At 38.9% G+C, this 15,893-nt stretch overlaps 1 protein-coding gene across 2 annotated transcripts in view; it reads right to left on the bottom strand.

The window, feature by feature from the left end:
* The window catches only part of LOC114654560 (uncharacterized), a 166,965-nt gene that overhangs the window by 28,784 nt on the left and 122,288 nt on the right, over nt 1-15,893 (bottom strand). For both annotated transcript variants that reach the window (XM_028805176.2, XM_051929963.1), the window contains 2 exons: nt 14,901-14,939; nt 10,104-10,145 (listed from right to left, as the gene is read on the bottom strand). In XM_028805176.2, the coding sequence (XP_028661009.2) occupies nt 10,104-10,145; nt 14,901-14,939 (81 nt within the window). The remainder of the gene's footprint in view (nt 1-10,103; nt 10,146-14,900; nt 14,940-15,893) is intronic.

Below are 15,893 nucleotides of genomic sequence, written 5' to 3'. Positions count from 1 at the left end.
ATTATATCTTTTCATGGGACAACACTGAAGATATGACACTTTGATACAATGTAAAGTAGTCAGTGTACCGCTTGTATAACAGTGTAAATTTGCTGTCCCCTCAAAATAACTCAACACACAGCCATTAATGTCTAAACCACTGGCAACAAAAGTGAGTACACCCCTAAGTGAAAATGTCCAAATTGTGCCCAATTAGCCATTTTCCCTCCCTGGTGTCATGTAACTCATTGGTGTTACAAGCTCTCAGGTGTGAATGGGGAGCAGGTGTGATAAATTTGGTGTTATCGTTTTCACACTCTCTCATACTGGTCACTGGAAGTTCAACATGGCATGGCACTTTTGTGAGATACTGTATATATATATATATTGTCAAAGTCGGCCGGCAGCTCAATCCAGTTGGGATGTCCCAGGATGGGAAGAATGGATGAGGGTAGGACACTAGGTGGCAGCTCCCCTGGACGGTAAATGTACTGCGGATTCCCGCAGGGCATCATGGGACGTGGAGTCCATTTTCTCAGCCCTGTTGGGTGCCGTGGGTGCTGCCAGGGGGAGCTCCTAAAGGACCTGGGGACTCTTATGTTTCCTACAACCCGGAAGTACTTCGGAGACACGAGGACGGAAGCCCACAGTAATTCTGGGATATTTGAGGACTGATGATGTGGTGTTTGACCCGGAAAAAGAGAAGGAGCACTTTCGGGTCAAGGAATATAAAAAGGCCTGTTGGAGACCCAGCAATGAGAGAGCTGGAGTTGGGTGGTTGGGTAACGAAGCTGCTGGGAGTGGAGGATTATTGTTATTGTATTAATTATTGATATTGTGTAATTGTGGAGAGCGTGGTGTTTTGTGCACTTTATTTGAAGAAAATATTAAAATTCTTCTTGGTGCTTTTAAATGTGCATCCTGGACGTCTGTCTGTGGGGTTTCACGGGGCAACAGCGACCCCTAGCGTCCACAATATATATGTATATATATAAATTGTGACAGATAGGGGGCGCTATCGCTCCCTTGAACCCTCGGATCAAAAGCCAGACACCAGGTAAAAGTCCAATAATTATTTTTATTAGGACAAATACGTGCACCAAGCACCCTCCACTCCACTATACTCATAAACAATAACAATTCTACAATAATCAATCAATCCTCCACTCTCCCAGACGCATTGCCACCCTTCCACCCAGCTCAGCTCAAAGCTCTGGTGTTTCTCAGAGTCTTTTATAGTCCTTGACCCGGAAGTGTTTCCCAGCCTTCAGTCCATGTGACTCCTTATCACTTCCGGGTCAGATAAAAAGTCCTCTCCTTCATCCTGGAAGTACGTCATCTCCCTTGTCGCTGTGACTAAGACATACTTCCGGGATATAGGGCACAAACGACTCTCTGAATCTCCCTGCATTGTCCTCTGTTGGCCCCTTCGGTATCCAGCAGGGATGTAAAGGAAAACTCCATCGTCCATGATTCCCTGCTGGTATCCGGGGCACCTCCATGCTGCAGGGAGAGCTCCATCTGGCGGCCCGGGGGTATTGGCCGGGATGAAAGGCCGTCCGTATCCCACAATATATATATATATATATATATATATATATATATACATTGCTCAAAAAAATTAAAGGAACACTTTTTAATCAGAGTATAGCATCAAATCAATGAAACTTCTGGGATATTGGTCAGTTAAGTAGCAAAGGGGGTTGTTAGTCAGTTTCAGCTGCTTTGGTGTTAATGAAATAAACAACAGGTACACTAGAGGGGCAACAATGAGATGACCCCCAAGACAGGAATGGTTTAAAAGCTGGTGGCCATTGACAGTTTTCCCTCCTCATCTGTTTTTTCACTAGTTTTGCATTTGGCTATGACCAGTGTCACTACTGGTAGCATGAGGCGACACCTGGACCCTACAGAGGCTGCATAGGTAGTCCAACCTCTCCAGGATGGCACATTAATATATGCCATTGCCAGAAGGTTTGCTGTGTCACCCAACACAGTCTCAAGGGCATGGAGGAGATTCCAGGAGACAGACAGTTACTCTAGGAGAGCTGGACAGGGCCATAGAAGGTCTTTAACCCATCAGCAGGACCGGTATCTGCTCCTTTGGGTAAGGAAGAACAGGATGAACACTGCCAGAGCCCTACAAAATGACCTCCAGCAGACCACTGGTGTGAATGTCTCTGACCAAACAATCAGAAAAAGACTTCATGAGGGTGGCCTGAGGGCCCGACGTCCTCTAGTGGGCCCTGTGCTCGATTCGTATTTGCCATAGAATACCAGAATTGGCAGGTCCACCACTGACACCCTGTGTTTTTCACAGATGAGAGCAGGTTCACCCTGAGCACATGTGACAGACGTGAAAGGGTCTGGAGAAGCTATGGAGAATGTTATGCTGTCTGTAACATTGTTCAGCATGACCAGTTTTGTTGTGGGTCAGTGATGGTCTGGTGAGGCATATCAATGAAGCGACACACAGACCTTTACAGACTAGACAACTGCACCTTGACTGTCATTAGGTATTGGGATGAAATCCTTGGACCCATTGTCAGACCCTATGCTGGTGCAGTTGGTCCTGGGTTCCTCCTGGTGCACAACAATGCCCGGCCTCATGTGGCAAGAGAATGCAGGCGGTTCCTAGAGAATGAAGGAATTGATACCATTGACTGTTCACCATGCTCACCTGACCTAAATCCAATAGAACACCTCTGGGACATTATGTTTCTGTCCATCCGACACTGGCAGGTTGTATATCAGACTGTCCAGGAGCTCAGTGATGCCCTGGTCCAGATCTGGGAGGAGATCCCCCAGGACACCATCCGTCATCTCATTAGGAGCATGCCCTGACATTGTCAGGCATGCATACAAGCACATGGGGGCCATATAAACTACTGTGTACGATTTGGAGTTCCTGCAATGAAATTTCAGCTCACATGCCACATCATTTTTTCACTTTGATTTTCAGGGTGTCTTTGAATTCAGCCCACTAGGTTGGTAATCTTCATTTCCATCAAACAATGTGGCATCCTTTCATTCCTAACACATTACCCAGTCCATATCAGTAGAAATATCCAGCATGATTTTTTTTCCCATTCAGATCTGACGTGTTTTCAAAGTGTTCCTTTAATTTTTTTTTGAGCAGTTTATATATATAGTCATATATATAAAAAATAGTTTCATTTTATACATATAAAATAGTTTCATCATCTCAGAAACAGTTGTCCTGCTGGGATTTTCATGCACTACAGTCTGTACAGTTTGTGGAGCATGGGGTGATAAATAAAATCATTCTGTGAATGGCCATTCTCTGAGGGAGAACATCTTGTTAATGAAAGGGGTCAAATAGCCTGACTTCTTCAAGTTAACAGAAAGGCCGCAAATACTCAACATCTCTTTAAAACAGAAGAACATCTCATCAGACTGTGAATGGCTACAGCAGCATGAGACCAATGTGGGTACCTATTTGATCAAATAATAAGTGGAAGATAAGAGTACGCTGATTATGTGATCCCCGAAATCAGATAACTGAAAACTGAAAAATTGTCATCTGGTCTGATGAATATTGATTTCTGCTGTGACATACTGTTTGCAGCGTCACACTTTGACATTATCAGCAAAATGACTTGTGCCATCAGTATAAAACTGATGAGCTTAATGATGTGGGGAATGTTTTCTTGGCACACTTTAGGAATTCTAATACCAACTGAGCATCCTTTGGAAGCATTACTGCTTTCTGTATGCATTAGTTTATGGACATGGTCATTTTTTCAGTTTGATTCTTTCAGTGGGTAATGCACCATGTCACAAAGAACTCATTTTTTCAAGTATGTTCCACAAATGTAACAGTGAAGACAACTGTCTGCACAGTCCCGATATCCCCATCTACCAAAGATCCTTTGGGTTGAGTTGGAACAGATGACTAACAGTAAGGATGACTGAAAAATCTGCAGAAACTGCATTATGTTGTCCAGACAACATGGAACAAAAATCCATAAGTAATATTTCCAGCACTTTGTTGAATCCATGCCTCAAAGAATCCTGGCTGTACCACCCAGTACTTAATAGGTATACCTAATAAAGTGGCCACTGTGTATACTATATGACCATGTTATCGAAGAGCTGTTTATAATTATTAAATAGAAACAAGATTGAAACTCAAGTGAAGAAATTCCATTTTTATACCAAAAAGTCAAAAGATAGAAATGGTTAAGTAGTGCAGTTGTTCTCAAATTCAGTCTTTGGGACCCACTGATGCTGCAGATTTTTGTTCTAACAAATCGGACAGTAAATGAATGATTTTAAATTGATTTTCATTGTTTAATTAGATGGGTATTTTTCTTTTATTCTGCATTCAGAAAAGCATGGTTGTGTGATATTTACATTTACAAGAAATAGTACACCAGCCACCATAAAAATAAAACCTCACACTGTTCCAGTGTGGTGCTGAGGTGTCACTAGCTGCACTTGGGTCCCAATCCAGGTGGTTCAGCATGTGGTGGGTGCAGCAATGCGCTATCAGCGTGCACTCGCATATTTTCGACATAGCTTTAAATGCTTAAATTTATTCATTTTTCTATTAATTTGTTGTCTCTCTGTTGAGTTTGCTCCATTAATTGCAACCTAACAATGACAGTTATTGACAAATGGAGTGAACACCTGAACAGATGATCCTGAAACCTTAATGGCTGAAGCTACTTTAAGGTCTTAACCAATTAGGTAGTTATTCTGAGGAGATGTGCTTTAGAGGGGAAATAGTTCTATCATAAAATCTAGACAAGATCAACCAATGCATTAATTTTCTGTGCCAGTTTTTTTTTTTTTCATTACAGAGTTTAGAGAACTGGTTCCTGCACCTGGAATAAGAGAGTAACCTATCCTGGATGAGTTGCCAGTCCATCACAAGGCACAATCACCCACTTGCACCTACATTGGCTCTTACAGTATCAATTTTGAGTTAACATATGTAGCATTTTGGTGGAATGTAAGGGTAAACTAGAGTATAACACATGGGAAAAGCATGCACATTTTATGTAGTGGTTGGCTTTGGAATGAAATCCGAAATACTGGATCTGGATCTGTGAGTCTGTGGTATAGTGGGTCCACAGCTCATGTCAAGAGAGCCATTTTTTAAATAAATAATCTCCGCACTCATGGCTTAGCGAGGGGGAGTGGTGGCTGTGTGGCTGAAGCGGTTCCCGGGGTGATTCGTGATGTGGCCGTTTCTCACCTAAGTGCATAGGTGAGAAACTGTCTGCATCCGTGATTGTTCCCAGGGCTGTTGATTTGCCACAGCTGCCACATCTTCTTCATAAATAGAAGCGTGAGGCGGCTAAGGGGAGAGAGTAAAAGAAAAAGAGCCAGAGGTTGTAGGAGAGCAGGAAGTAGTATGAAGAGAGAACCGGTGTGCTCGCAGGCAGGCAAGCAGCTGGACAGTGAGCCCTAGCATTGGTATTTGGCCGACACTCGGTGGGGCAGAAGGAAGCGGTCACTCCAGCTGAGCGAACAAGGAGCTGGAGTGACCGGGGATGAAGGACAGCTGGCCGCGTAAGGCCGAGAAGGCAGCAGGAGTCGAGGAGTCTTGGGAAGGTGTGCCTCAGTGTGAGCGACCTGGCCATTGAGGAATGCAAGTCTCTGTCCAATAAGGTAGCCGTATGGAGCCAGGGAACAGAAGGCAACCGGACAGTAGTAAGGTCAGCTGTTGAGAGGGCGACTCTCCTGTTGCGGGGCCCCGACAGGAGAAGCAGGAGAGCCGCCAGGTAAAGAAGACACCGGGCTTTATTTTAAAGGACTGCTTGCAGCATTGTTTTAACCTCGTCGTCGTTTTAAAGGATATTTTTTTTTCTATGGTGTTTTTAACCTCCACTTCAACACTTGTTTTATGGATTATTTATTTAATGACTTTTTGAATGCACTGCACTTCTTTATTTGGACACTTTGTTTTTTGATTGTTGTTTTGTTGATTTTAATAAAAGCACTTTCCACTAGATAGATAGATAGATAGATAGATAGATAGATAGATAGATAGATAGATAGATAGATAGATAGATAGATAGATAGATAGATAGATAGATAGATAGATAGATAGATACTTTATTAATCCCGATGGGAAATTCACAAGAGGGATCAATAAATAAAAATAGAAAAATAAAAGTAGAAAAGTACACATACATATACAGTCATACACGGAGCTGCTGAAAAGGCTGCCACTCACGGCGGCGCCGGATGCGATCTCGATTACACTATTACTATTACACCATCCCCTTGCTCCACTGCCGAGCTCATCGGTAACATTACAGACAGTGAAGAGTTCAAGGGCTCCGAGGGAGTGTGGAGTGAACCCGCATCGTCACAGAGTCAGGAGATGGAATTTAAATCCTGACTTGGTCATTGTCTTTGCGAAGTTTGCTTAACTTCCCCACATCAATGTTGTTTTTATTCACACACATTGCAGTTACATGTCAGTGACTCTGAATTGGCTAAATGTGGTAATGTGTGTAAGTGTGCCTTGAATACAGCACTTTTAATCAAGCCTAGATTTATTTCCATATACAAAGCAGTTTACAAAGCACAAAATATTACATTTTATAGTAAGAAAATATGAAAGTACAAAGGAAGTTTCAAAGGCATGGAATTCGGAGAAAAAAAGAAAGCTCACCATCAAATAATTAAAGTACTTAAGCCTGGCATAGCACTTTCCAAATTCTTTTGCATTCCTGCGAGTTCCGTTTACTGCAGTTCTAATACTTCTTCATCTAGATGTACCTTTATAAGTTAAACATTTCCACTGAAGAGGCCTGGAAGGTCTCTGTTTCTTTTTTTCTTCGCCTTCTGGTTTCCACCATGGCTGGAAACTGAAATTTACTTTCCAAACCTCTGTTGCTTCTAATGTTTTTGGCCCTGTTAGTTCTACACTTTTAAGCTCTTAACTTTTCAGCTCCATGGCTGCTGCTGGTACTGTACTTACAGCCCCTTCTTTGTTTATTCTACATTTCTCCTTGGGCTCTTCTACAGCTTTTCATTTGTGGCTGCCACAGAAATTCCCCAAATGTTATTTTTTCACACCTGCCATAAGACCTTAAAATGTTAACACTTCTTAATTATCTTATTCACAGATGGTGATTAGCTTAACTTTCATAAAATTAAGGTAAGAAGCTCTAATCACACCTTTGCATGAAATCAGACTTAAATCATACTGCTTTCGTTTATTCCTTTTACCTCTGGCTCTCAATTTGGCCCTATTAAAGTTGGATTGTCTTTTCTTTTCCAGTTACTGGCTGCTCACAAATACAATTCAAACTTTTATTGACGATGCAGTTCTGTGTACTGCAACTCACTGCACGTCTGACCTTAACATATTTTTATGTATACTTGTTATGTCCAACAGTGATTTAAGCTCACTTTGTGCTGCTTTCATGCTAATGGATTATTTGTTTTTTTCTTTTTGCTTTGTTTGCTGTAGATTTCCTATTGTTTCTGGGGATTAAAGATGGATACCACACCATAACATCATATTAAGTGACAACATTGAATGACAGGCATGATCATGTTTTCTTAGTTGCTATTTTGAGACAAATTAAACTAGAGCTGTGACCAGATCGTTTTAAACTTTGCAATTGACTCCAACATTTTTTGCTCTAGTTTTGCTTTCCATTTTTAAGTCCTTTTTTCCTCTGTGTCTGAGATTTCTGCATATTATTTTCTCCATAATTTGTGAGCTTCAAATCAGCAGGTGACCTAACTAACTGTGCAGAGTCAGGGGTGAAGTAAGCATTTGCAAGCTCAACATAAGACTGCTGTTTAGCTTCCAGTTTTCAAACTAATTATAGGTACTGTGAGGGCTTTTTGCACAATGTACTGTTTTCTGTATTTTGTCTCCCTGTCATAGAACATCAGATTTAATGAGTATCCATATTTTTACAGTGGCCATATCCAACTGTTCATATTTTCTTCATCCCAGGAGTGATCTGTATAGAAACATTACTCAGTGGGAATCTATTCATTTTTACATTGAGATCCAGAAAGCTTATATAAGCTGACAAATATAAAACACCCACTTATCCCTTTTCTGACCTCTTTCATTTCCTAACATGGTAACAGTAGAATAAAAAGATGAAGTCATTTAACACATACAGTGCACACACATGCCTGATTAATTATGCAGTGATAAAGGAATGATAATGTTTTTAGTCTGGTCCAAAAAATTGAAAATTGTTTCCATTTAATTGCCTTTAAACTCTAAAATAAAGAGGTGAGCTTAGCTTTCCTGACAGGCTGGCTGTGTTATCAGTTTGTTTTGTGGAATTCATTTTATTTTTAAAACCGTAGCTTATTTACTTGTTTGGCATCAGTGTGTGTGTTAGGAAGCTTTTGACACAGAGCTTTACTTTTGGCTTTCTCTATATTTCCTTTTTTATTTGTTTGACTTGTGAATACCCTTCTTGTCTCATCTTCCTCTACTAATACTGATGAATCTGTAAACCCGTTGACTCATTTACAGTCTTACAAATACATTTGTGGATGTTTGTGGACAATTGTGAATGTCAGGTTTATAACAGTTTTAACATTAGCAGGTTAAAGTCTTTAGAATGTAAAAAATTGGCATATTTGCTGTTTTTACAGTGATGCCCATATGTACTCTACTTTTAATTCCATGGTAAGTTGACTAACAGCAGCTCAATTTCTAACCATATGCTTTTTAATTTGTGCTTAATGCAATTACTCAGTTTCCCTTGTTTTAAAGTAAGGTTACAAGCTGTGGAAGATCAGCCCTGGCACAGACAGGCATACACCAATGTTCCAAACACCACACACATTTATTTACAATACTATTTACAATTGTCCAAGTCCCTCACGCAACCCAGTGCCCCTGCAACACACACCCTCAAGTCCGGGCTTCTCCAATATCCAGCCTTCACCGCCTCCACTCCTCTCCTCCGAGCTTCGTCCTCTTCCACCCGGCTCCAGCTGATGACTGGAGGGAAGTGTCCCCTTTTATGTCCACCCGGATGTGCTCCAGGTGCCTGCTGATGAGCTTCCTGCGGCACTTCCTGGTGTGGTGGAAGTGCCGCATGAGCACCCGGAAGCACTCCAGGTGTCCCTGGTAATACTTCCACCAGCACCTCCGGGTGTGGTAGAAGCACTGACGTCCAGGGATTCCCAGTCATCTGGGTGCCCCCTGGCGGTGACCACAGGCCCCTATAGGGTTGAGCTTCCATGCTCAGTTCCCGTGGCCCCCACACAAACCAGGGTGGCTACACTCTCATGGTCCGGGGAAGGCGTAGTCCCTCTCCCGATCCTTCTAGATGTCCCAGCTGGGCACAGCTCCCAGCCACCCGCCACAAAGCTTACAACTTTCCTACTATAAATTAACAATACATTTTTACTTCTGAGTGGGATATGTTGTTTATCAGTTTGACTAATTCATTTGGGATCCAGTGGCTCCTGCTTTTCCCATGGCTTACTGTCTGATAATTAAAGTACTTAAAGTATTTAAGCCTGGCATAGCACTTTCCAAATTCTTTTGCATTCCTGCGAGTTCCGTTTACTGCATTTCTAATACTTCTTTATCTAGATGTACCTTTATAAGTTAAATATTTCCACTGAAGAAATAGCCTGGAAGGTCTCGATTTCTTTTTTCTTCTCCTTATGGTTTCCACAATGGCTGGAAACTGAAATTTACTTTCCAAACCTCTGTTGCTTCTAATGTTTTTGGCCCAAGGTGCTACTGGGTTCTGTTAGTTCTACCCTGCAAATTCCTAGCACTTCACCTTTAAGCTCTTAACTTTTCAGCTCCATGGCTGCTGCTGGTACTTTACTTATAGTCCCTAGTTTGTTTATTCTACATTTCTCCTTGGGCTCTTCTATAGCTTTTCAGTTGTGGCTGCCACAGAAATTCCCCAAATGTTATTTTTCCACACCTGCCATAAGACCTTAAAATGTTAACGCTTCTTAATTATCTTATTCACAGATGGTAATTAGCTTAACTTTCATAAAATTAAGGTAAGACGTTCTAATCACACCTTTGCATGAAATCATACTTAAATCATACTTAAACCATTTCAAGAACTTAGAAATACAATCTTATCATTTTTTAGTGATTGTGTTATAAACCGAAAACAGAAACTTACCGGATGAATGCTTCATAGAATTTAACTTAGTAGTTTCAGTTCCTTAAAAAAATTAAAGAAAATCAGTCAGTCAGTCAGTCATTATCCAACCCGCTATATCCTGACTACAGGGTCACGGGGGTCTGCTGCAGCCAATCCCAATCAACACAGGGCACAAGGCAGGAAACAAACCCCGGGCAGGGCTTAAAGAAAATTATTTTTGAATTAAAAAGTTCTATAAAAATGAACACTGCATACTTATTTGATGTTGGAGTAGCTGTTTACCAGCACTACAAGAATCTAGCCTATTAAAAATTAGAGCTTTTATGTTCTAACCATTCCATATGCTCTTTGAGGTTATGAGGCACTCGTTCCTTTTATGGCAACAGAGGGTGCAAAGTTGGAAGCAACCTTGGATGGTGTAAAAGACAATTTTAGAAAGCTAATGTTTTGAGTTAAACTCATATTAATGGTTGCTTAGTTTGAATAGAATATAATTTCTTCCATAGTTATAGACAATGGTATGGTCTTTTCACCCTATAAGTTAGTAAGAGATAGAACCTTCTTGCTATAACTGAGAAACAGCGTAATAATAAGCTCAGTTGTGTTTAGAACAGGTCCCAGTAAACAGAGACTTGAAAGACCCATTTTCAACTCCGAAATGGGATAAGCATACAGTTTTCTGACCGTTCTGAAATGGTTCAGAAATGATAAGTAAATAGTAACGATTTAAGATGTAACAAGATTAAGCTTAGAACTGAACTTTTCTTAATATGAATTTTTTCCCTTTTTTGCTATTTTAATTTTCTTTTTTGTGTGAACTGTTTTACTTTGAAACTTAATTAAACTTATAAAAATGAAGATATTTTGTCCGTGGAATCATTTCTGCGCGTCAGGCTTTTGTTGAATCCCATTTTTTGAGTTAGAGCTGCTGAACTTCGATAACTTTGGAAAAACGCAGCTACAGATGGTGTTGGAGTTTTGAACACTGTTGTTTTAGAGGATATAACACTTCAGCAGTATATATACTCTTAAATTAGTAAACGAATAAATAGAGATTGTGCACCTAGGAAATATATAAAATTTATCTGTACATATATTTTACATAGCACAGTTGCATTTGTACATTCACATTTAGTTGCATTTTTTACATTTATACATGTGTTTTGTATTACTTCTATAGTACTTCAGAATGTCTTCAATATTTTATTTCATATGTTAAAGTGAGAAAATGCTATTTTTTGCTGCCAATGGCATTACTGCACTTAGGTCCTTAACCCAATTAATAAACACATGGATTTAAAGGCAAATGATAAACTTAAAACATCTACATTTTGCAATTTTAAATCTTGTGGCCCTCTTTATTATATAGTAATGTTAACGAGCGGAGTTGCGCACTGTTTTGTATATGGTGATTTGGTATGCTATACATATATTTCTGTTCCCAATATTACCTAATGAAAAAATAGTTTTATAACCCTTCATATGACTCTGTTGGAAAAGACTTAATAAAGCAGAGGTCTTCTTTCTCTTCTGTTCTTTTTCCAGTTTTCTGTGATGGCGATCTGCGCCACCACCACCAAAGCAACGTGATGTCCCTACATTGATGGATTTAAGACCAGAAGTCCACGTGACCGTCATCATCAAGTCCTTCCATGAGAACCCTGAATACAATGAGGACTGATTGAGGTCATTTATGTTAGGTAGAATGCCTAGAGGGGGCTGGGCGGTCTCGTGGCCTGGAACCCCTGCTGATTTTATTTTTCTCCAGCTGTCTGAAGTTTTTTTTTTTTTTTCTGTCCTCCCTGGCCATCAGACCTTACTTTTATTCTATGTGAATTAGTGTTCTCTTATTTTAATTCTTATTTTGTCTTTTTTTTCTCTTTCTTCATCATGTAAAGCGCTTTGAGCTACATTATTTGTAAGAAAATGTGCTATATACTGTAAATAAATGTTGTTGTTGTTGTTCTCTTCCTCTTTAGTCCTTTTGGAGTGTCCTGGGGCCTCATGTATAAACGGTTTGTACACACAGAAATGTTGCATAAAAACATTTCCACATTCAAATCGCGATGTATAAAACCTACACTTGGCGTAAAGCCACGCACTTTTCCACGGTACCTCATACCCTGTCGTATGCAAGTTCTCCGCTCGGTTTTGCAGACTGGTGGCACCCAGCGTCAAAGCAGTGCTACTGTTCCTGTGTGGTTTCACTTTCTTTATTAGATCCACATCCCTGACATGGCTTTATAAATACACTGAAATTAACCATATATTGTTTATTAGTTTAATGCCTCTGATTGTAATTAACCTGTAACAATATAATGGTCCACAGAATGGTCAAACTATTCTAAATACCATAACTGCTTTAGCATTGTTACTCTCACTGCACCTTCTTCTTCTTCTGTCAGCTGCTCCCGTTAGGGATTGCAACAGCAGATCATCTTTTTCCATATTACTCTCTCTGCACCACTCGGAGTATTTATATCACAGTATCTGACTGTGAATCACAGATCTACAGTGATTGGAAAGAGAATTATCGGTATACAGCATCAAGCACTTGCTGCCTCAGCCATTCGCTATTTGAACTGCTCTCATCCGACCAACGCTTCAGAGCCTTTCCTGTTCGGACCTGGCGGTTCACAGTTTCACCCCAAGAACTATACACGCACTCAATCAGTCCATCAAGTGCTCCTTGTAAACTGTTTGTATTTGCAAGTTACCATGAGGTAATTGTACTTATGATACAGTTATTTTATTGCACAACCTGAGCCACTTTATAAAGCGCGTATTTACATATGATGACGATATAATTTTTAAGATGAAATGCAGCAACATATATTTTATTATATTATACAGATAAAACTTTAACTTTAACTACATGGTGCCGCAGCGCTAGCGAGAAACTTGAACTTCGTTCACAGTTTGTTCCTGCCTCGCGCTGTATTCATGCTGTGGCTGGCGCGACACTGGAAGGATAGATGGATAGAATAATTAAACAATACGAAGATATTTCGAAGTTCCTTAAAAGTTTTGAAGAATCAGCGTTCTAAGCTTACAGATGGCTTAACGTCTATTACAGAGCTGATTGTGTGGCGATTGGGTATTTGGAGAACGAAAAGTAAGGACAGGAATTGGGGGTTAGTACGTTTGAAAAAGACAGTACTTCTGTAATAAAGCATTTCATTGAAGGTCGCACATGGTGCAGCAAGCATCTTGCATAAGACATGAACAATCACTGCGCCACTATGTTCCCATGTTTAGTAACATGCTTTAACTCATATCATCATGAAAATGATATCACGTATACTTCTCAGTATTTTAATTATTCAGAGAGCTGTAATATTACGAATGTAATGGATTTTGTGTCCTGTCGGAGGAAGAGCACGTAGTGATTCAGGCACATAGAGCACATATAAGATTAAATACACAACAAAGCATTTAACGTGCTACTTTAGTTACGATGGGATTTGAGAAACTAGTAAATTAAACGATTTAAAGATGAAGTTTATGATGTTCTACTTTAATGACAAAATAAACTACGTGATTAAAGTGGAAATTTCGAGATTAAAGATGACATTTCGTGCTTTTTTCCCACTGTGTGCCTTTTTTTTTCACTGTACCCTAATATGCTTTCATATAACACTCAGACGGTGGGCTACGAGTCACCTTTTCATGCCGACTTTGATATGTGACAACTTTTTTATTTTGGGCACTGTGCGACTTTGTGAACTTGAGCTTTCGAGTTTCTCCGACACGCTATGTCACTCGATCAACTTCCTTTTGTTGCTTATATAAGTGTTTAAACCAACAAATAGTACATTTTTCTTTGCCTCCATTTGGTATTCGCTGAAATTCTTCTATTTTTCCTTGTACTTTTGCCATTGCCTTTTCACAGAACGCTGAGCTTAAGGGCTATTTGTATTGATTTGCATATTCATAGAGGCGTAATTCTGGGAGGAGTTGGGTTGGGGCAGTAGGCGCGTGCACGTGCGTTAATTTCCACGCTGAGCGGGATTTATGTAGCGGAAGAACGCGGAAGATGGCGAACGCACAAATTCCTGCATCTGGATTTTTCTGTGTGTAACCACATTTTGGCTTTTGTGCTTACGTCATGTTATAGTGCAAATTCTACGCACGGAGTTATGCATGAGGCCCCTGCTTTTTAATTTTAGATAAAAAGTCAGATATCATTTGACTTTTTGTGACTTTGCAGAATACTTTTGCAATCAAGTCAAATATCATATTAAGGGAAACTTTATGTAACATATGGTCGTATCTGCATAGCTCATATGTTTCAAAACAACATAAACTCTTTAAAATAATTGAAAGGAACAAAAGCAACAATGTAACAAATGCACAGTTCCAGGTTGAGATGCAATCCATTGTTCTGATGTTTTTATGGGCTCCCCCCAAAAGCATTCTGTTGAATTAATGAATGTAAAATCCTCTTTGTGTGCGTAAGCACTGGATGCGAATGCGTGACTAGGCTCAGCAATGTCATGTCTATAGTTTGGAACATTTGAATGTTAAAAGAAATATGATATATTTAATGCCATATTACCACATAATATATTGTCACACACGTGCGATTAGGAGGCAGCTAAAGAGCTGAAGTCACAGTAATACTATGCCAGACCAGGGGGTGGCAGAGTGTGCTGACCGTCTCTCTGTCTGTTGCAGACCATTCTTGGGAAATCCCATCCAGTTCCGGCACCACTGACCGCCATCTTACCTCCACTTGATCAGTTCTGTTTTGGACTCTGTTTTGCAAACATTGTAAATAAATAAATATAATAAATAATAATAAAAATAACTTACCAGAGGGTAATTTATTTGAAGAGTTTTTGTCATTTGATCCTGTTGAAAAAAGACAAAACATGAGATGTACAAAGGCAAAAATGATACAAAAATATTTTATTTTTTACTGCAATTAGAATACAAACTCAAAACCTTTGCGCTTACAGAACAAAAAGAGTAGAGTATCTACTACATTACTGGCACAATACCAGGACATAATTGTATGTTTTTTCTTGTACTACCTGCTATTGGAATTTTCTCTTTAAGAATTTTTTAAACACTCACAGATATATACAGTACAATAGAAAAAACCTCATTGTGGACTTGTGTTGTACATCCTTTCCCCAATTTGTATCTACTATATGTGTATATACATTGTAATTCCTACTTTCATTTGTTTTTTATATATCTATAATACAGTATATGAAGGACCATTCAGGAAAAAAGATTGGTTCGTAAATATATAAATTGGTTCAGATACATTGGTTTGAATATATACATTGGTTTGGTTATGATTTTATATTTTTATACAATATTTAATATTTTTATTTATTTATTTTTATACCAAATAATACAAAGAGTACAGGTTCAATGCCCTGTAAGAGGATGCAAAAGTGTGTACATCTGACAAGCCCCAATACGGATGAAACACGTGTCATGTGCTCTTTGTATTTTGTGCCAGTGACTGTGTTGCATATATATATATATATATATATATATATATATATATGTATATATATATATATGTATATATATATATATATATGTATATATATATATATATATATATATGTATATATATATATATATATATATATATATATGTATATATATATGTATATATATATGTATATATATATATATATATATATGTATATATATATATATATATATATATATATATATATATATGTATATATATATATATATATATATATATATATATATATATATATATATATATATATATATATATATATATATATATATATATATATATATTGTGCCGGACAT

The sequence above is a fragment of the Erpetoichthys calabaricus genome, chromosome 7 (assembly GCF_900747795.2).
Source record: "Erpetoichthys calabaricus chromosome 7, fErpCal1.3, whole genome shotgun sequence".
NCBI classification, from domain to species: domain Eukaryota; kingdom Metazoa; phylum Chordata; class Cladistia; order Polypteriformes; family Polypteridae; genus Erpetoichthys; species Erpetoichthys calabaricus.
Note: the sequence above shows the minus strand (reverse complement) of the source record. Positions and strands in the feature narration are given on the sequence as shown.